Here is a 21,829-nt window from a genome sequence, read left to right on the forward strand (position 1 = left end):
GTAGGTTAAGAGATGATAACCAGCGTGTGTGCAATGTGTAATAAAAAGCAGATGGATGATAACTCGGATGTGGAGAAAGTATATCTGGATAATTAAACTATTTAGAATGTTATCTAGGTGATGCCAACATGTAAAACGGATGCTAAACTTATGATTATTATGATGATGATGATGATGATCATCATCATCATCATCATCATCATCATAAGTGTATATGAGTATGCAATGTTATAATGTATGAAAGTGAAACTTGACCAAGGAGGGTTGAGGACATACATTGCATGGAGAGAAATTCTATGAAAATGATACAATGGATGTGTAATGTGAGTCTTGAAGACAGGTTTAATTCTGATGACTTTGGAGGAACATTAAATCTGAACAGTATAGGGAGATTTGTGTAGAAGAGTAGACTCTGATGGTATGGCCACATTGAAAGAATGTAGACATTGAAAGATGTAGAGCAGTTGAGGTAACAGGTTCAGGAAGTGATAAAAATGGACTTGAAGGAGAGAGATAAATAAAAATCTCAATAGAAATAGATCATTTAGAAATCAATTTCTAAAAGCCGTCCAACACATGTCAACAGACGTTAAAGCAGAGATGATGGTGGTGGCTGTCTGTATGTTGAGATAACATAATTGATCATGATCGTTATAAGAATAACACTAATTATCATTAAACTGTGTTGTTTTTTTTTTTTTGTTTTTTTATTTCATTTTTTGTTTTGTTTTTTGGGGGGGGGGTTCAGAAAGAAAAGTTGCTCTAGATTATATCCTCCTGGTAATTTTCACAATTATCATACGTAATTAATTATAAATCTAATAAGGGATCAAATCATATTAGATCTTTAGTTCTATAAAAAGATATCAAATCAGAGGTGATCTTTATTTGTATTAGGTCAGTGCAAAAGCTTTTGGCTGATTAAAAACTCCATCTTGAAAATAAAAAACTGTGCGTCTTTGAAAATACTAATTCATCACAATAACGACTTTTGTTCTCTATAACTTGATTCCACTTTTCAACGAATTTTGAAATTCTTTACTTGTAAAATTCTTTAGATTTTGATGTGAAATATAAATCTAACTAATGTTCAGTCTCCTCTCATGATGTTGACCTGAGCCTATCTGACCGGTTTTGTAATCTTTGAAATAAGTGATAATCTGAAGGAACTAGGTCAAAAGAATATGCAGGATGGAGCAAGATTTCACAAGCAAATTCTCTTCGGAGATCATTGGTCAGTAGTGGTGCGTGAAGACGAGTATTATCATGATTGGATGATGACGTCCTTTCTGTTTCGTTTTCGGGTCAACATGGGTGAAAATATTGCAGAAAAATATAAATGCTGTTTTAATAAGCTGAAAAAAAGTTATAAATTAATCATGGTAATATGTCGAAGCAATAACATTTGGCATAACATAAATTACAGTGGTTTAAATACCTTTCTACAAATCAGCAAAATCTTTTGCACCAATCTGAGATATGGAGATATCATAGTGGATCCTAGTCACTATATCAAATCATAATTGATTCGTATCTGAATGCATCCATCTTAAAAACACTAATTGTTCTTTTCTTTATTTTTTTTGCAGATAGAAGAATCTATCCAGAAGAAAACGATAGCTATCAACCATATAATCCAGGTGATGTTGACAATTTATAATCATGTCAAATCATAATTGAAAATGATCGCAATAAAAAGATGTAGTGTGTAACATTTTCAATAACAAAATAAATGCCTGTATACATACATGCGGGGTTTTTATGTAGGGTATTTTTATTCTCTTCATTCTCACTGCTTCCTTTGATAGTGTTAAATATCTAGGTCGTGTGTACCAAGAAATCATTTTGACAAAAGTATACACTTGGCGATAAATGCAAAAAAAAAAAAAAACAGAAAAAAAAACATATGATGAACATGACACCAGACACCTTCAAAGGGAGAAACAACAATCTTGATCAATTGTCAAAAAGAAGATAAGTTAAATGTATATTTGAAAAGTAATTTTTGACAAAAGGTTACACTGGTATAATTAAGTCATACTAAAGTCAAGTTTATTCAGTGAAATGACAATGGCCAAATAAAATGCCCTTGGGGTGTTGCTACAGTGACAATACCGTACCAAAGGAGCGTTTTCAGCTGGTTACAAATGTTTATAACAACAGAAAAGAATATCATTGTTGATTGATGATTTGGATCCAAGAAGAATCATCTCATCAAATTCCTAACAACCAACCATCCATCACCAATAATAAAGATATATTGTTATATTTTCATATATCTGCGTGTTGTCATTCTTTTAAACACTTCAGAAATACAACAGTGGTTGCTGTAAAAATAAGCTTCTTTTTATAAAGAAAGAGGACATGAGAAAACGTTTGCTGAAAGTTTTCATAAATTGTTTTATTAGGAGAAAATTGATAGCTAAGTACTTGTCAAAAGGGCCGTCGGCTGTGATTTTTACGTTTTTGAATGGAGATCCTTTTTTGATGAGCGGTTTCTTTTGGTTAAAACTGTGACAAGATAATCTCATGATTTAAACGAGAATGAATGTTTAAACATAATTGATATTTTAAAGATATTTTATAATTCATATGCAAAACTAGGAAAACAAATGACTATGATTGAAACATTGGTAAAGATGCAGTATCTTTCCACCCACAAATGATCCTTTAAAATTACCACTATTAAAGGTTTTTGAGGGTGCTGAAAACGAAAATAACAGTAAAAATCGTAGGAAACGAGTAATTTCAAAGATATGAAGAAATTATAAAGTGTGGGATATCTTTTGTATATTAATTTAATGTAAAATGAACATCCACTTTATTGCCAAGGTAGCTATAAAGTGGGTGCTCATTATACATTAAATTAATATAGAAAAGTGATCCTCACTTCTCAAAACAGTAATGTGCGATCTTAAGAGCAAATGTCACATAGCCCATTACACATTCCAGGTCATTAGCTTTCCAATGAGTCTTTATTTGTTAATATGTATTAAGTGCAGAAAGAAATGCAGTGTAAGTGCTGGTAGGTTAAGAGATGATAACCAGCGTGTGTGCAATGTGTAATAAAAAGCAGATGGATGATAACTCAGATGTGGAGATGTATTAGGTCAGTGCAAAAGCTTTTGGCCGATTTAAAATTTCATCTTGAAAATAAAAAAACTGTGCGTCTTTGAAAATACTAATTCATCACAATAACGACTTTTGTTCTCTATAACTTGATTCCACTTTTCAACGAATTTTGAAATTCTTTACTTGTAAAATTCTTTAGATTTTGATGTGAAATATAAATCTAACTAATGTTCAGTCTCCTCTCGTGATGTTGACTTGAGCCTATCTGACCGGTTTTGTAATCTTTGAAATAAGTGATAATCTGAAGGAACTAGGTCAAAAGAATATGCAGGACGGAGCAAGATTTCACAAGCAAATTCTCTTCGGAGATCATTGGTCAGTAATGGTGTGTGAAGACTAGTATTATCATGATGGATGATGACGTCCTTTCTGTTTCGTTTTCGGGTCAACATGGGTGAGAATATTGCAGAAAAATATAAATGATGCTTTAATAAACTGAAAAAAAGTTATAAATTAATCATGGTAATATGTCGAAGCAATAACATTTCGCATAAAATAAATTACAGTGGTTTAAAATACCTTTCTACAAATCAGCAAAAACATAGTGGATCCTAGTCACTATATCAAATCATAATTGATTCGTATCTGAATGCATCCATCTTAAAAACATTAATTGTTTTTTCTTTTTTTTTTTTTTTTGGCAGATAGAAGAATCTATCCAGAAGAAAACGATAGCTATCAACCATATAATCCAGGTGATGTTGACAATTTATAATCATGTCAAATCATAATTGATAATGATCGCAATAAGATGTAGTGTGTAACATTTTCAATAACAAAATAAATGCCTGTATACATACATGCGGGGTGTTTACGCAGGGTATTTTTATTCTCTTCATCCTCACTGCTTCCTTTGATAGTGTTAAATATCTAGGTCGTGTGTACCAAGAAATCATTTTGACAAAAGTATACACTTGGCGATAAATGCAAAAAAAAAAAAACAAAAAAAAAACATAAAATAATTATAAATGTATCAAAATATGAGTTGAATAAAAATCATGAACATGACAGCAGACACCTTCAAGGGGAGAAACAACAAATAAAACTGTGACAAGATAATCTCTTGATTTAGACGAGAAGAAAGTTTAAACATAATTGTTTGCATAAGATTAAAATACAAAAGTACTGCAGATTTTTCTTTTTAATTTATTTATTTAAAGTCAACTCACTTTCAACGTTCATACGTCCTAATCAGAAAAAAAAATCTTTTCTCTTCTGCTTTTTACGTGGCATGTTGTCGTTAGAAGAACTCGTGCCTTGTCGCAAAAGTGATTTTTTTTCTCAAATGCCTTAATCATGATGTTCATATTGGAACACTTGTATGAATTAGAAATAGTTTCTCAATGAAAATTTTAAAGTGATTATAATCCAAATTTTCAAATTAGGCAGTGCTTTGTTTTGGGATTCTAATATTTTCAAAAAAATTTAATAACAAATGCTTCTACGCCAAGAAACTATTGCTAATCTAATTTTTTGCATTTCACTGATTTAGGAATGTATTAAAAAAGGGTGATATACTGTAAAACAAATCAAGCAAACAAATGTGCCACCAAATGAGGAAAAATCGAGAAAGCATCAGAACAAAAGTTTTGTTCCCGCAGCTTGGGTTGGGGAGTTAACTGCATCTGTAAAGCAAAAGTGAATAAGGGAATGTTGAATATCAATATCAATACAAGAAGCTATAAAAAAGGTTCTGATCTGAATATCGCTTGTGTTGTTACAACACCTTTCACATTTGAGTAACGAAGAACACAGGGACAACATTACACGGATACATTAAAGGAGTCTTTGTTTCATATCTTCTGCTGAGTAATGCAAAAGGGGGCACGAGTTGTCTCCCTTTCTACTGTGTAAGTAGAGCATGACGTCATGGTATTGAGTAAAGTGAGTTTCATTTTCTGTTTTTCTCATTCCACTTCTATCTGGACTTTGTTGAAGTCATTCCTGTCAGCCAGTAGCTTGTGTTTAGGTTGCTGGGGAAACCTCCCTCTACTCCTTGGGTCACTTAAAAAAAAACTCCTGAAATTGGTTTTCCACAGAGCTCCAATAAATGGTGAACCTTATCTGCATGTTTCGCAAGAACCGGTGGCGTAATAGGTAATATATGTGAAGTGCTAAAGAATAATCAATTCTAAGTGACAGTCTTCTAGAGGTTTATGGTTCAATCCTCAGTGCAGGCGATGATAGTAATTCAATTAAAAATTACTTAAGACTTCTGGTTATGGCTTGACGGATCAACAGCAAGATAACCCTATTGATTGAATTATAGGGTTTCATTTGAAATTCCATGCAGATTCTGGAGTTCGACAAGATGAACCTGCAAATTTGCTGTGAAACTTTCGCATTTGGTGATCAGTAAAAAATGCGTAGAACGTTACACTGATCGCTATAAAGAAACATGGAACCACAAATGTTCAGTCCTTGGAATGACTTTAAAAGACAAAAGAAATATAAAATAGTTGAGTATGCTATCCTTAAGATCAACTTGGTAGATATAATAAACATTTATGACGAGAAAACGCTATCATTAAATAAAACAATCAGGAGATAAAAATATAAATTAAATACTGAAATAGAATGTAGTTCTTAATATTTGAAATTAAACATAAAAATTAAAATACACTTATCTCGAACACGCATTCGTCTCCAGAGTGCAAACTGATTTGAAAAGACTTTTAGCTTTAATATCAGTGTTCCAACAGACTTTTTTATTTATCATTTTTTTTTTTTTTAATTAACCGTTAAAACAAAAACGTGATCGCTTTCTGAATTTTTGCGAGTGACGTTTTAAGAAATTGCGATATAAGAGAACAGCGAGGGGGGGGGAGTCATTCTGACATTCAACTAGTGCCGTTATAAGTAAATTCAACATGAAATGAAAAAAACAGAAATTGAGGGGGGGGGTCTGAAAGAAATATAAAACAGTTGAGTATGCTATCCTTAAGATCAACTTGGTAGATATAATAAACATTTATGACGAGAAAACGCTATCATTAAATAAAACAATCAGGAGATAAAAATATAAATTAAATACTGAAATAAAATGTAGTTATTAATATTTGAAATTAAACATAAAAATTAAAATACACTTATCTCGAACACGCATTCGTCTCCAGAGTGCAAACTGATTTGAAAAAAAAAAAAAAAAAAACATCTAGTGATGAGGCCTATTTGAGGGCTGTGGAGAATGTGGAATTATCATTGCTCCCAAGTCCACATTGGGTTAGAGTGTTAATATCTGTTAGGGCATCTGGTGCTACCAGTTCGGGCTGTCTCAAGATATTGGATTCCTGATCAAAAATGTATCAAGCATTGATGTTATAGTTTTCTTTTCTTTCCCTTTGCAAAACTCAATCATGTTCTGCAAAGTTAAAAACAAAGACAACAATTTCCTTCGACAAAACAATCAAACCAAATACCATGAATAAGTATTTGAAGATATAAAGAATCTGAATAATAAAAACTTTTTCCAAAAATATTGGATTCAGCATTAAAAGAAAAACGAAAAAGGTTGATATACCATAAAATAAAACAAATGATCCTTGAATAGATTCATCTTGACCACCAATGTTATTTAAATGTTATTAAACTTTATTCATTTATTTTTCAGATAGAAGAATATTTCCAGAATATGAGGAAAACAATTTTAAATAAAACAAATGATACTTGAATAGATTCATCTTGACCACCAATGTTATTTAAATGTTATTAAACTTTATTCATTTATTTTTCAGATAGAAGAATATTTCCAGAATATGAGGAAAACAATTTTGAAGGTAATTATGACAATCATATATAATATCAAATATTAATTTTTCATAACCCTAATAAGAAGGTATCAAATCATATTCGATGATTTTTAGTTCTATAAAAAGATATCAAATTAGAATTGATCTTTACCTGTTAATCCGTAATTGAAGTGTTTCATCTTAAAAATGCTAATTATTATTAAATCACTACTGAATTATTATATTTTTTTAGATAGAGAGATGGATCCAGATTATGAGAGAAGATATCCACCATACAAATATGTAATTTTGTTATTTATGCATGACTAGCCTGGGTGCCCGACGTTGCCCGGGTGTTTGGAGATATGTGTAGAGCAAAAAAAAAAAAAAAAAGTGGTAGTAGGCAGAGAGGCAAGCTCGAACCCGTACTGTGAAGGAAGAAAAAAATGTGAAAAAAAAAATCGCGACGTCTTTGCCGTTGCGTACATCGCCAAACCGGAAGTGACAAAGGTGTTAATTAATGCTAAAAGAGGGGGTAACTTTCGAAGATATCATTGAAAAAAAGCGACCCCCCTCCCTGTAGAAAAGTGCCCAGTTGAGAGTGAAAAAATTAATGGTTTTAGCTAATTTTTTCGATATTTGTCGTCCGAAGAGTCAAGCGTCAAAACGATATTAATCTCATGAAAATCATTTTAGGCAGACATACATACATGCATACATACATACATACATTTAAACAGACAGGTGAGATTTATATCATAGATGAATTAGTCCCTTAACACTATGGGGTCAGAGGTGGGGGGGGGCTGCATTATTTCATACAGTGTATCTTGGACAAGAATAGTCTGACAGCGCCCATTCTTCTCCAAGCTTCAGCACACATACAGCACCTGGTATTTTCAAATGGTCACCCATTTTAATACTGATCAGGCTCAGCATCGCTCAACTTTGGTGATCTAACGGGAACCAGTATGTCAACATGATTATGCCTTATTATATTATTGTCTTTTTATAATTTTGCTTATTATATATCATGTCAACTCATAATTGATCTTAACTCAAGTAGAAGATATGAAATCATATTCAATCTCCATTCTATAAAGAAATATCACATCAAAATTGATCTTTATCTGTATATCGAGATATCAGAACTGATCCTTTATCGCTATAAAGATATCAAAGTACAATCGACTTGTAAAAAAAAAAATACCGATTATTATTAAATAATTATGGAATTATTTTCTTTTAGGTAGAAGAAAGTATCTACACAATGAAAAAGACAATCGCAAATATATGCCAGGTAATTTTGACAATTAAACAAATAACTGAAATATATAGAACACAATACAATGCAAAGGTGTAATAGATAGATACAAACTGAAACAAATTAAGCTATAAAGCTATACAGATTCATCTCTATCAATACCCACACACACACACACATATATATATATATATATATATATATATATATATATATATATATATATATATATTTCCCTAACACCTCTGGCCTTGATGGAGGGGAAACTAAAACTTGCTATACAGATTCACCTCTATCAATGCAATATATATACCCACACACAGACACACAGATACACAATGGAATTATTTTCTTTTAGGTAGAAGAAAGTAACTACACAATGAAAAAGACAATCGCAAATATATATGCCAGGTAATTTCGACAATAATGTATCATATAAACAAATAATTGAAATATGTAGAACATAATACGATGCAAAGGCAAATGAGTTAAATTGAAATAAAAATAGAATTTGTAGGCGAGATGTGACATGTGAAAAGGATGCTAACTAGCGTGAAGATGGTGTTATATGGTAACGAGATAATAATAAGACAGATTTGGTACAGGTGGGATATATTCTAATAAAAGCAGAAAATACGGATAGGTTGGTTGGTTGGTTGTTTTTGTTTTACGGCATATCAACCCTTTTCGGGGTTTTTAATGCCGGATCCAAAGATTTTGAAGAAAAATTTTCTTAATAGAATATATTTGTTGTTTTCAAATCGGTTTCTATTTAACCTATAGTTGGGACCCTAACAGGTACTACCACTCCGGGTCAGAGTGGACCTGGGAGCAATGGTAATTAAAGGGTGGATATAGTTTAAAGTCATATCCAGGACCAAAATACGGATAGGAGTTAGGGTAAAGGAATAGAAAAAATATGAAGTAGTAATCTATATATTAATACGATAGCGTGTGTGTTCTTTTGTGTTTAATAGATAAATACAAACTGAAACAAATTAAGCTAGAAAGCTATACAGATTCACCTTTATCAATACACTATATATATATATATATATATATATATATATATATAATTATTCCTATAATAAATTTTTTAAAATACCTACAGGCACTAGTGTTTCATCCTTTTTGGGAATCATCACTGCAGGGTGTCGCAATTACAGCCGGTGGGAGATTCAAACCTGGCCAGAAAGCCGTCTCTGACCCCATTAGCAAGAACAAACCACACAACATTAACTGCAAGAAATATCATTGAAATTTAAACATTTATTATTAAATGTCCAGATCTCCGTCCATTAGGCCATCATGGTCTACGCATGAGAGCTTAAGTGACCGACTTTCATTTCAGCTTTAAAGTGCTCAGCAACAAGAACCGAGTTCTTAAAGGCACTGACCTAATTATTACTATAATAATTTTTTAAAATATTAAATTTCTTTTATATATATATATATATATATATATATATATATATATATATATATATATATAAATTCGTATTCCTGTCTGTTTGCTTGTTTGTTTATTCACAATTTGATTAATATATACAAAACGTTCCTTACTTTAATCTTTCATTTATTTACGCGTTAATGTTTATAAACGTCATTTTTTTTTAGATTCACAAAATCGTGTGTTTCCTTGGGGCAGTGGGCAAAACAGTTCCTCTGTCCCGTCATTCGCGTTCCAGGTTCGAGCCTGCCTACTTGGCCCATTTTTTTCTTTTTTTTTTTTTTTGCGATCACACGGACATTCGCTGCTATTTTTTTAAAACAAAAGTTGTAATGATTTATTTTTAATTATTTATTTGAGGGGGGGGGCTTTCCAGTGCTCAATATCCGGAGAATAGTTTCTTTTCTTTGCATCCTTCCTGCCGAAATATCTGGTGGAGAGCGTATCACGTACTTCTTTTTTGGGGGCGATTACATTTACATGTTTTTATCCATTCTTTTATTTTTTAAATTGTTGTGGGAGTATCCACATTTCCCCTGATGAAAATGATTACTATAGCAGGTGTATTCCAAACAGAACTTCATGTCAACCCAGGCAACGCCAGGTACCCATGCTAGTATATATATATATATATATATATATATATATATATATATATATATAAAATATAAAATATATTTTAGTCATCGACATACAGACCTGTTTCGTTGTTTCACAACTCATCAGTGCCGCTAGACTAACACCTATCCCAAGCCGAGGATCGAACCTAGAACCGTCGTGATGACAGTCGGCAATTCTATCCCCTGACTATGGAAGCGGTGGCCGCAATTAATCTGTCCGAATGTCTATTTAAATAAACATCCGTCCGCCGCTCGTAAAGGGCTCAAACGTTTGTTTGTAAACAAACCGCGAGCTTCGCATTTTTTCAGCTAAATTAAGTGGCGAGTGAGATTATTTATGATAGTGCTCAACCCAAGAGGGGGGCTTTATAAAATATATTTTAGTCATATATATATATAAATTGTATTCTTACTTACGTCAGCATAGTCAAACAGAGGATCCATATGGTAATATTTCAGGAAGCACCCTTTATCAGACAATAATTGAAATATTTTAAGAACACAAGTTGTTGTTATAAAGACATTTTAAATTTATTTTTCAGTGAAGAGGAAACCAAACAGGTATCCAGAACCTTGTTATGACGAAGGTAATTTTGACACGTCTATATAATATCAAATTATAATTAATATTTAACCTAGTATATAGTTATGGTGGCGCCCTCGACCAACTGCCTGGTCACAAGCATGTGTGATACAATTATTCTTTGTCATCTTCTTATTGGATTCCAATGTACAGGATGGAACGATAAAGAAAACAACACTACAACTTTATTTTAAAACTTTTATTGAAAAAATCAATTCAGGAAAGTTGATCATGTAGTAGAGCTGACATCTATTCAATGTAACCGCCTTCAGCCTAAATCGTTCTCAATACAGGTCTAGAACTGGGAGCATGCCTATTCCACAAGTGCCGGCAGGAGCTCGGTGAATACTTGGTGAATGGAAGCGATCAGTTTGGCTTTGGTGTAGTGGGAGGTCATGTTAGTGATGACGCATGATCAAATGAAGTAGTCTAGTGGGTTCAAGTTGGGGAAGAAGGGGGCCAGCCAAGCCTGAGTTTCTTTGGACTTGTTGGCCAGCACCGTCCTGCTGCTGCACCCAGGGTCTGTCAGTGGCCACCTGATTGCACCAGCGAATCATGACATTCTTCAGCACATCCAGGTACATTTTGGTGTTGGTTTTCAAGTCGATTTCGAAGATATAAGGTGCCATGATATAGCCCTCACTTGAAACGACACCAAAGATCATAACTGTGGCCGAAAACTTTGTTTTCATCACCCTGGGAACATCCCTGTTGTTTGTAGCAATCCAACGATTCATTTTGAAGGTGCTGGTAATAGTCCTGTTGCTATAACTTGAATCAGTAGAGAGCATGAGTTGTACAGTGGCGCATCTCCGATCTCACTTGCTGAACATTGTGCTACTTTCAGACATGATAGAAGGTTCCTATCACTCTTGGGATTTGTATACAACTAGCCAACTAGTAGATGGTCTGCAACAAAAAAAAAAACACTAACGGAAATGGAATCATGTCGTCTTTTCTTGGTAACAATTTTATCGTTCTACCCTCTATATAAGTGACTGTTTTGGAAACACTGGTGTGTGTGTGTGCCATTAGGATCTTGCAGCTAGTGGCTCTATGTTCGGAATACATTAAGGGCATTGCCAAGACTGCTGCAAAGAAGGTGCGATCCCTCTGCCATGCTAGAAAATCATTCACAGCAAAGAGCATCCTATGTTTTTATAAAGCCACAGTTCACTCATGCATGGAGTATTCTTGCCACACCTTAGCCGGTGCATCTACCACTTCTTACTCTTAAACAGGGTTCTAAAAAGTGTCTCAAATATAATAGGTCCTGAATTGTCAGCCAAGCTCCAACCTCTGTCCCATCACCGCAATTTTACATCCCCATGCTTGTTATACAAGTACTTTAATGGAATATTCTCTGATGAACTCATAGCATTTGTGCTCCCTCGACGTACATACGTTGTTCAAATCAACAAACAGCAAAACCCCACCCCCTCATTCTTAAGGTTCTTAGATGCCAGAAATCCTTCTACTCTAATAATTTCTTTCTTCGGACTACTAGACTTTGGAATCCACTCCCTGTTTCCTGCTTCCCTAACTGTACTAATCTGCAGAAGTTTAAATGTAGTGTGAACGGACATCTCGTTGCTCAACTCCCCACAGTTTCCTGGTCGACATGATCTCAAATAGTCACTACTTGCGTTTCAAGTGGCAATATACTTTGTTTGAGCTGGAAAGGAGTAAAAAAACAAAACTATCTCTTTTTGAATCTCAGTTAAAACTAACTTCATCGTTCACAGCCCCTCTTCGTCTCTAGTCATGATCATTCTCACTGGCGTTCTCCTTCAGCAACCAAATTTCTTTTTTTTCCAAATATATTTATCTTTCTGCTGAAAATCAAAGTTTTTTTACAAAACAATCATTGCTTATCAAGGTCCAAAGGCCACTTGAGGATAAGTGTTAAAAAGTGTCAGGTGGCTGGTGAGGCATCCCCATAATGATCGGTAATGGTGGAAAGTAAGTATAAATTGATTATTATAATTTGTTTACATTAGAATTGAAAACGACAATGATATAGTCAGTTGAGAAGTGGCCCGACGCTATTGTGTTGAACAAGCGGACAGTTCTCGGAAAGAAACTTTGTTCAGAGAATGTTTTAAGCACTGAAAATAAGGAAAATTCTTGACAGTGGTTGTAGCTAGACAAGTTTTTGTTGTGAATGTCATGGACTGAAGCTTAGTCGAGAACCTGCCATGAAAATAATGATTTAACAGAGACAGATTCGCAGCATCTCTTCTGTGAGAGGTGACAAGTTCTTATCAGAGCTCCAATCTATGCTCCCCTCTTGTCAAACTTTAATAAAAAGCACTCGACTAGCTATAACCACTATCAACAATTTCCCTCACTCTCTATCTGTGTCTAAATCGAAACGCAGATTCTATGAACAAAGCTTCTTTCCTAAAACTGCTCGCCTGTGGAACACTGGCTTGCTTCCCGGCCAATTACAATAAGGTAGCCTTCAAGTCCAATGTAAACAAGTTCTTGTTGAATCGCCCCCTTAAATAATCCAAATTCTACCCAATCTACACCATTAACGACTGCTACACTACCACCTTACATCCATTAACCCTTATCCTCAAGTGGCCTTCAGACCTTGGTAAAAAAAAAAAAAGATACACCTGGTTTTCTCTCAGCTTACTACTAGAAGCTGGAGGCGTCTACTCTCCTTTTCTTCCTTCCAAATTTTAACTCTTGCATTGTTAACAGCTAATACGCATGGCCTCGTTTTGACTGTGAAATGCAATAGATCATTTAATGTTATTCATTTGCTAGCTAACCTACCTCGGTGATCCTAGCTGTGAGGATGGGAGCACTCTATAATTCCACAAAGGTATCAAATAATCGACCCATAATTCTATAAAGCAGATATCAAATCATAATTAACCTTTACCTGCATATAGAGTTTTAATAATTGATCCTAAACAATATAAAATTATTCAAAACCATAATTGATCCATACTTCTATAAAGTGATACTCAATAATAGTATTTACATATACTCTGACCTCTAGACAGAATTCAAATAATAATCCATGTTTAGTTCCTTAAGGATGGATCAAATCAAAGTCAATTGATCCTTATTATTATTAGCAAGTTTTAAACCACAATTGGTCCATACTTCTACGAAGCAATATCAAGTCATAATTTGTCTTCTTTAAGGGAAAATTAAATCATAATCAATGTTTAGTTCCATAAAGCTCAAATTAGAGATGATCCCTATCTCAGATATACATAAATAGATATTAGACCACCATACATCGGCAAATGATTTAAGGTCCAATTTAAAAAGACAAGAAAAATATGATTATTTTTTATTGAAATGACAAAGCAGAAACATTCCTTTGTCGATGATGTCAATTGAATAGGAAAACATTTGACAAAAGAATAGATATTGTTTTTAAAAAGGAATATGGGTTGAAAGGCCAGCGACAAATTCGATCAGAAAATGGCATTAGATGACGTAAATAAATCTTGTTTACAAGATTGACTATGGCGTCCATGAAGAGGAAGGGAGGGGGTAGACTAGTTAGGCTTGGTAGTAATGCAGAGTTCTGGGATCAGTTTGTTCATTTGTGAAAGAATAAAGCCAAAAAAGGAAGCATTCTTTTTAGAAAAAAAAGTGTTCAGTTTTCTACACAAAAGGAAAACAACCTTTGCTCAAACAAAAAACGGAAAGGTAAATTGAATTTATAAGACAAAGGACGATTCAGTGGTCATGTTACAATAAAAAAATATTTTCTGTTTCTCTTTTCAAGTCACCTTTAGACAGAAAATTCCATGTGTCATATATTTTAGTGCCTTAGTATCTCGTTCAAACTGACCATGAAGTTTAATTCTCATTAACTCAGTTAACTTTTTTGTTTCGATTCTTTCCTTGTATTTCTGCTTATCTTCCAATGAATCTTTATCTAGCTCTTCGTTCTTTCGCCACTGCTACAAGTAACACTTCATGACTGTTAGCCAAGTAGTGGTGAACACTTTTAAACTCTCTCCTGACACATTCCTCAATCCCAATCAAACATCTCCCCCCTTTCTTCCTTGTGATGTACAACCTGAGCACATTAAAATTTGAGTGAAGTGCTCCATATTTGACTAAGAATTATTATTATTATTATTATTATTATTATTATTATTATTATTATTATTATTATTCATTTATTTATTTTATTTTTAGTCACCTCAAACACTGAAACGTAAGAAACTATTGTTATTTATAAAGGCAACATGTCATTAAATACAAATACAAGCAATAGAAATATCTCTGAGAAGAACTGTGTGGTGTAACTCTTGAAACAATCTCACACATTGTTAGTGCATGTTCTACACTTGTTCAAAAAGAGTACAAATCTCACCATGACAAAGTATGTGCAAATCTGCATTGGACTTTGTGCCAAATGTTTGGAATCCAAGTGACAGACAAGTGGTTCCAACATCACCCAGAAGCAGTAGTGGAAAATGAGGACATTAAGATTCTCTGGGATTTCATGGTTCAGAGATAACTCACAGGAAACCGGATATTGTAAAAAAAAAAACAATGAATGCCAAATTATTGACGTGGTTTGCTCAAACAACATCAACTTAACAGGCAAAAAGATAAGAAACTACAGAACTATCAGAAACTGAGGGTGGAGATTGTGAGGTTGTGAAATCAGAAAACTTCCATCGTGTCATTCATCATAGATGTGCTTGACTCACTTCCAGATGATCTTGAGAAACAATTGAACTCCTTCGAAATCAAGTAAAACATCACAAAACGATATTTTAGACAAATTTAGTCGTTATAATAAAATCCTACATTTCATCCTATGAGCAACACCATCACAATCGCAGCATCTTTAGAGAAAGCAGTTTCTATTTTTCCCCTTAAATATTAAGTCCTCCAACGCCCTCAGTCAAGACCGGGAGAAAATATATACATTCTATAGATATTGCACTTGCAACCTTCATAACTGGATCATAAATTCATAGACATAACATAATTTTTCCATTTCCCAATACAAAAATAATAAATTTTCCTTCTCAAATTCCACCCATTCTCATTAGCTGAGAGCAGACAATTTAATAATTCCGGACTCTACCTCTGCATAAACGAATACCCCAGAACTTTTCAAATATGGCGGCACTCTCTACAAGAGGCAATCGTTTTTAAAAAAATAAACCAAATACAAACATAATAACCGCTCATAAACAGGAAATTAAATACTGATAGCCTTACACTTACCTATGCACATATAAACAAAACGCCACATTTCCCCCCAAAAAACAAACCCTGAAAAAAAATATGTACAGGTACCATTGTTTATTTTTCGATTCTGGAGCGGCTTAGCGAACCTTACACAATGCTATTTTTTTTGTTTCCTTTTACTTTGTTTAATAACAGCGCATTTTTTTTTAAATCTTTTTTATAGTATTTTTTTTACATTTACTTTTAATGTGGGCGATTTAAATTATTTACACATTTTCCTACGATAAGCTAGATTTCAATCATGTTACGTATCTTGTCCCTATAGGTTTTCGACTATGAGAGAGAGATAGAGCAAGAGAGAGAGAGAGAGAGAGAGAGAGAGAAAGAGTTGAGAATAATATATACAGAGAGAGACAGAGAGAGAGAGAGGATATAAAAACTGGTGTAGATATTGTTTGCCGTGAAATGTTTTTTTCCTTGGCATAAAAAGAAATGCAAAAAGTGAGCGAAATAGAGAGAGATAGAGTGAGAGTTGGGGAGAATATATACAGAGAGAAGGAGAGAGAAGGAGATTTTAAATACTTCAAAATCTCTTTATGTGTGATTTTGAAGCCTTTAAACCGTCAATTTCTGACTATTATCAAAGTGTGTGTGTGTGTGTGTGTGTGTGTGTGTGTGTGTGTGTGTGTGTGTGTGTGTGTGTGTGTGTGTGTGTGAGCAATACAAATCAATCTGATTCTTGTGTTAACCAGACTGAGCCACAGCAATGCGTGGCCGGGTACAGATAGTTGTAAATATTTACAATTATCTGTGAAATATTAACTTGCTTTTCTGTAATCATTTTTTTTTGTATTATTTATTCAAACATTAAAACTGTATAGTCAAACTAGTTACATATCTAACTGTTTTACATTTTAGGATCCCAATCTCTTACATAGGGACCTAAACAGTGAAGGGGTGAAATTTTGCTGCTTATTGAGTTAGTCAAAAATATGTACGTCGAGGGAACACAAGTGCTCTGAATTCACCAGAGAACATTCCATTAAAGTACTTCTAAAACAGGCACAGAGATGCAACACTGTGGCGATGGAACAGAGGTTGGGGCTTGGCTGACAGTGCAGCACCTATTTGATTTGAGACTTAAATTAAAAATGTGAAAATGTTATAAGTAACACATTTAAAGTAAAATATATTAATTATTCAAAATAAAATAAACGTGTCAAAGAGAATTTTGTATATGAATTTGTAGTGATTTAAATGGAAAGGCGATTCAAACGAATGCCAAAATACAACTGTCTTGAATAGCTACCCACTTTCTTTTTCCATTTCATTTGGATACACTTTTTTCTTCATTTCCAAAACGCATGTTAGACTTTTCAGAGGAAAATAAATACCCCTGTGCTCTCTGCACTTTTCCAGTGAAGGTCTGGTTAGTCGTCTTGCTCTCAAACCCTTCACGACTCTGGTGTGGCATCATCTGATATAGATGCCACCATTATATTTATGGAGGGGATTATTATTATCATTATTATTAGTATTATTATTATTAGTAGTAGTAGTAGTAGTAGTAGTAGTAGTAGTACCAACTCAGTAAGAGTCATCAAAAAGGTCAGCATCATTAATAATGACTGATGGTGTTTAAGTCTGAAGTCTAAGTAACAACAAATATCCCTACAATTGTCAGTACTCTCCACCGCTTTCTATAACCATTGCAAGTGACTTTGTGTTATCTTAACAGCCGCTTACCATTAATTTCTTGTTGGCAATGACAATTGATCTTCCCTAGGATTTAAGTGGCAGTAAGTCTTACCAAGGTGCCAATACTCTCCGCATTCTTCCCGTGGAGGTCTTTCCATCCTTCTTGACTCTTCATGTAGTATCAGCCAAGATTAGTGCGATCACATTTTTTCAGTGGGAGGAGGACAATTTATGAAAATGTTTACAGTTTCAGTTATCTTGGGTATATGTGATGTTCTTTCTATGTGTTTTTTGTTGGTTTTTATTATTATTTATTTATTTTTTACTCATTATGAATTAACGCAGAAGTTATTACCAGGAATGCAATATATTTTATTTTGTGCTAACATATCAGCACTTACTAACGCTCAACGCCACCCGAGAATAAACGTTAACTAGATGGATAAATTACCAGTTGAATGATGAAGAATATTATAAGAAGATTGAATTGATTACTAATGAGAATGATTTAAGATATTTGTTGACATAGGATTTGAAGATATTTACAAAAAGGGATTCTCGTTGGTTTGTCCTTTGTCACCCAAACGAAGAGTCTATGGATATACAGTATGATAATGTATGAAAGTGAAATCTGGTGTATGAGGGTTGAGGACATACGCTGCATGGAGAGAAATTATATGAGAATGATTCGATAGATGTATAATGTGCGTCTTAAAGACAGGTTTAATTCTGATTACTTCGGACGAGGATTAATTTTGAATAGTATAAGGAGTTGTGTGGAGATAAGTAGACTTAGATGGTATGGCCACACTTAAAGAATGTGTGAGGTCAATAGATGTAGAGCAGTTGAGGTAGCAGGTTCAGTTCACAGAGGACGATTAAAGAAAACATGGTAGGAAGTGATGAAAATGGACTTGAGTGAAAAAGGGATAAATAAAGATATGGCCAGAGATAGGTTAGTTTGGAAGTCAATTTCTAAAAGCTATCCAACACATGCTAGTATGTAAAATAGGCATAAACCAATGATGATGATGATGATGATGATGATGATGATGATGATGATGATGTCATGCTTACTTTCAAAATAGCATTTTTGGTGGTCTGTCACATTCAAGCAATTTTTATCTTTGAAACACTGTTACATGAAAGGGCTGTCCCCTTCTCATGTAAGTAAGAAGATAAAGTAAAAATGATATTAGGAAAAGGCTAGAATCGAACCCTGTAGGCGAATGGATAATTGAAATTCTAGGGATGCAGTCCATTGTTAGTTCTTTTGGAAATAGCTGCATATTATTTATGTTGGAAAAAAGTGATTGGCTATTCTTTTAACTGACATATTTAGTATCCAGTTATTCTAAAAGAATGGACAATGCGAGTAAAAAATATTGTTTAAAAATAGGTTAGATATTAAACAATTAGAATTGGGGATTCTTTGTTTGCCAAAAGTGTGTTTGGACAGACATATGTAAATCCATGTGAAAGTTAGTCACGTTGGAGACCACGTCTCTGACGTCAAAGGAGATTTCTCAATATATTGAATTAGGGTTCGAAGTTAGAGAGGCACCCAATTAGAGAGTCAGTTAGGAGGAGAGAGGTTAGAGAGAAAGCTGATGCCCTTAGAAGCGAAGGGGAGAGAAGAAACCATGTAATTGAAAAGGCTTGAATCCCTGACAGCACCAATCCCGGTTGAAGAATAAAGAAATCAATAATTTTGTAACCGTTGTTTTTCATGTCGTCTTTACAACCGAAAAGGTAAATGTATTTTGTATATTCATCTATAAACGAATTCTTGTATAACCCCATTACAAGTAATGTGCCTCCTTCATCAACAATAATGTATCTCCTCCCTTCTATATGTGTTAAGAACTGTTGCATCATATCTCCCAGTCCGTATTAATATGAAGTCCCAAAGAATCATCCACGTCTGTTATAAATGTCTCCCTCTGTATTTAGCATCACAGTCGTCATGATGTACAAAGAACTGTTATAAATGTTTTCCCCTCAGTATTGCCATCATCATCGTTATTTATGTATTATGAGTCCCCGTCATATATGTCAGCCAATATGAGCCCTCTGCTATTTAACACACCACTTGCTGCTGTTACCAGAAATTGATTTAAAAATTGTTTTTTTGGCAGATACAAGAATGGGTCCGGCCTTCAAGAGAGTAAATATTAGATTCATTACAGGTAATTTTGACAATAGAATATCATACTAGAACACCATCGCTTGGTAGGGAAGCAGAAGACGACAGCGAGAAACATACATTGACAGTCAAAAATGATGAGCAACAATGAATTCATGAATGCCTCAAGGGAGAGAGATGGATGAAGAGCTATAGCCATCAATGCCTGTACCAGGCAAGACACCTCTTGAATGAATAGCATATCAAATGCTAACTGATTACGACTTTTCATAAAAACTCATCAAACCACATTCCATCCATCTATTATCACACTCAATCGCACTCAAAAGGATAAAGATCTATAATTTGTTGTTGCTAACAAATTATAGAACAAATAAGATCTTAACCCTTATGACTATTAAGGATTTCTATTTCCTTCCACCAATTTTTATCCTTTTTAAACCAAGGAAAAAAAAGTCTCTGTGTCTTCTTTTTTTACGAGGAACATAAATCTGTCTCTGATGAGTTGTTTGGTGAATTGCCACCATTCAACGAAACACGTGTAAGACAAATTATACTACTAATAAAATAAAATGAGTGATATAAATGCATCTTTGGTTTGGTATGTTTACTTCTGATGTATATATAATAATTATGTTGGTCGGATCTGCGTTAATCATTGTTTGCTTCGCTAAAGCATTTTCCTATATATTTTAATCACACAAAATACATGCTAAAATATTTCTCAGTTCTAAGATTGAGTTATTATTTTTTAATCCATTTTAATTGTTCTAATTTCCCATAAATTTCAATTGATTCATCAAGTGGTTCATCTCTTACTAAGTTTTTTCCAACTTTTACCCTCTTTCATTTTATTTTGCTTCACTTCTGACACAACTGTTATATCTATGTAACTGGTATCTTTAATTCTCATTTCCGTGACCCCTCCCACTCTCTCTCTCTCTCTCTCTCTCTCTCTCTCTTTCTCTCTATCGCTTCTCTTCTCTTCTCTTCTCTGTGTTTATTAACAATCGAAACATAAAGAAAGAAGAGAATAAATAGATTGGGATAATCCATTACATACAAAAGGCAATAACACCAGTACTAGTAATACAATTTAACCCTAAGTAAGTGTGAAAGAAGGGAAAAATAGAGAGAGATAAAGAGAGATATAAAGACTAATTTGATATTTTTTCTTTTTCACTTTCTCTATATATTTTTTTATTGTATTTTCACCCCAAACAAGGCATAGTGTCACTTATTATCTGGGACATAATTTGCAGGAATACTATATAGGGAGTTGAGCAGCAAGATGTCTGTTTACATTACACTTCAACTTCTGCATGTCAGTACAGTCTGGGAAGCACAAATCTGGAAGGGAATTCCAAAGTCTAGCAGTTCTTTCTGATAGGTTCATAAGAGTAGTAGTTGAGGGGCAAAAATCAGAAGCTCACAGTATTAATGCCGGTGTCCCTCAGGGGTCCATCCTGGGCCCAACTCTTTTCCTGATCTACATTAATGATCTTCCAAATCACATCCTTACATCATTTGTAGACATCTATGCTGACGACACTACCATTTATGGTAGCACATCTAAGACAGTAAACGACCAAGTTCTCTCCAATTCTCTCTCCTCTGATCTTGAGCACGTAGTACAATGGGGTAAAGAATGGCTGGTTACTTTTAATGCATCTAAAACCAAGCTTCTCTCTTTACATCATCAACATTCTAATCCACATCTGGCATCAATTGAAATGAATGGCTCTCGTCTTCAGGAGGCCTCAAGTTTTGACAAGCTTCTTGGCTTGACCATTACTCCTGATCTTAAATGGAACACGTACATCAAATCTGTTGCCAAGGCCGCTGGAAAAATGGTGGGATCTTTCTATCGATCCGGTAGATATCTCACTGCTGATGCTATTCTCTATCTATATAAGAGCCAGGTACGTCCAAGGATGGAATACTGTTGCCACATCTGGGCAGGAGCTGCTAGAAAGGACTTGGCCTGCCTTGATAGAGTTCAAAATAGACTTCGTAGC

General features: G+C 34.0%; 1 protein-coding gene across 50 annotated transcripts in view; it reads left to right on the forward strand.

Moving 5' to 3' along the window:
• Positions 1-21,829, forward strand: part of LOC145247411 (uncharacterized) — a 116,850-nt gene that overhangs the window by 66,129 nt on the left and 28,892 nt on the right. For 31 of the 50 annotated variants that reach the window (XM_080109128.1, XM_080109129.1, XM_080109141.1 and 28 more), the window contains 5 exons: positions 1,590-1,640; positions 3,777-3,827; positions 6,867-6,908; positions 10,737-10,781; positions 19,804-19,854. In XM_080109128.1, the coding sequence (XP_079965254.1) occupies positions 1,590-1,640; positions 3,777-3,827; positions 6,867-6,908; positions 10,737-10,781; positions 19,804-19,854 (240 nt within the window). The remainder of the gene's footprint in view (positions 1-1,589; positions 1,641-3,776; positions 3,828-6,866; positions 6,909-10,736; positions 10,782-19,803; positions 19,855-21,829) is intronic. The other 19 variants (XM_080109125.1, XM_080109132.1, XM_080109146.1 and 16 more) reach the window with 2 other exon arrangements.

The sequence above is a fragment of the Euprymna scolopes genome, chromosome 25, assembly GCF_053919585.1.
Source record: "Euprymna scolopes isolate OS-2025 chromosome 25, ASM5391958v1, whole genome shotgun sequence".
NCBI classification, from domain to species: Eukaryota; Metazoa; Mollusca; class Cephalopoda; order Sepiida; family Sepiolidae; genus Euprymna; species Euprymna scolopes.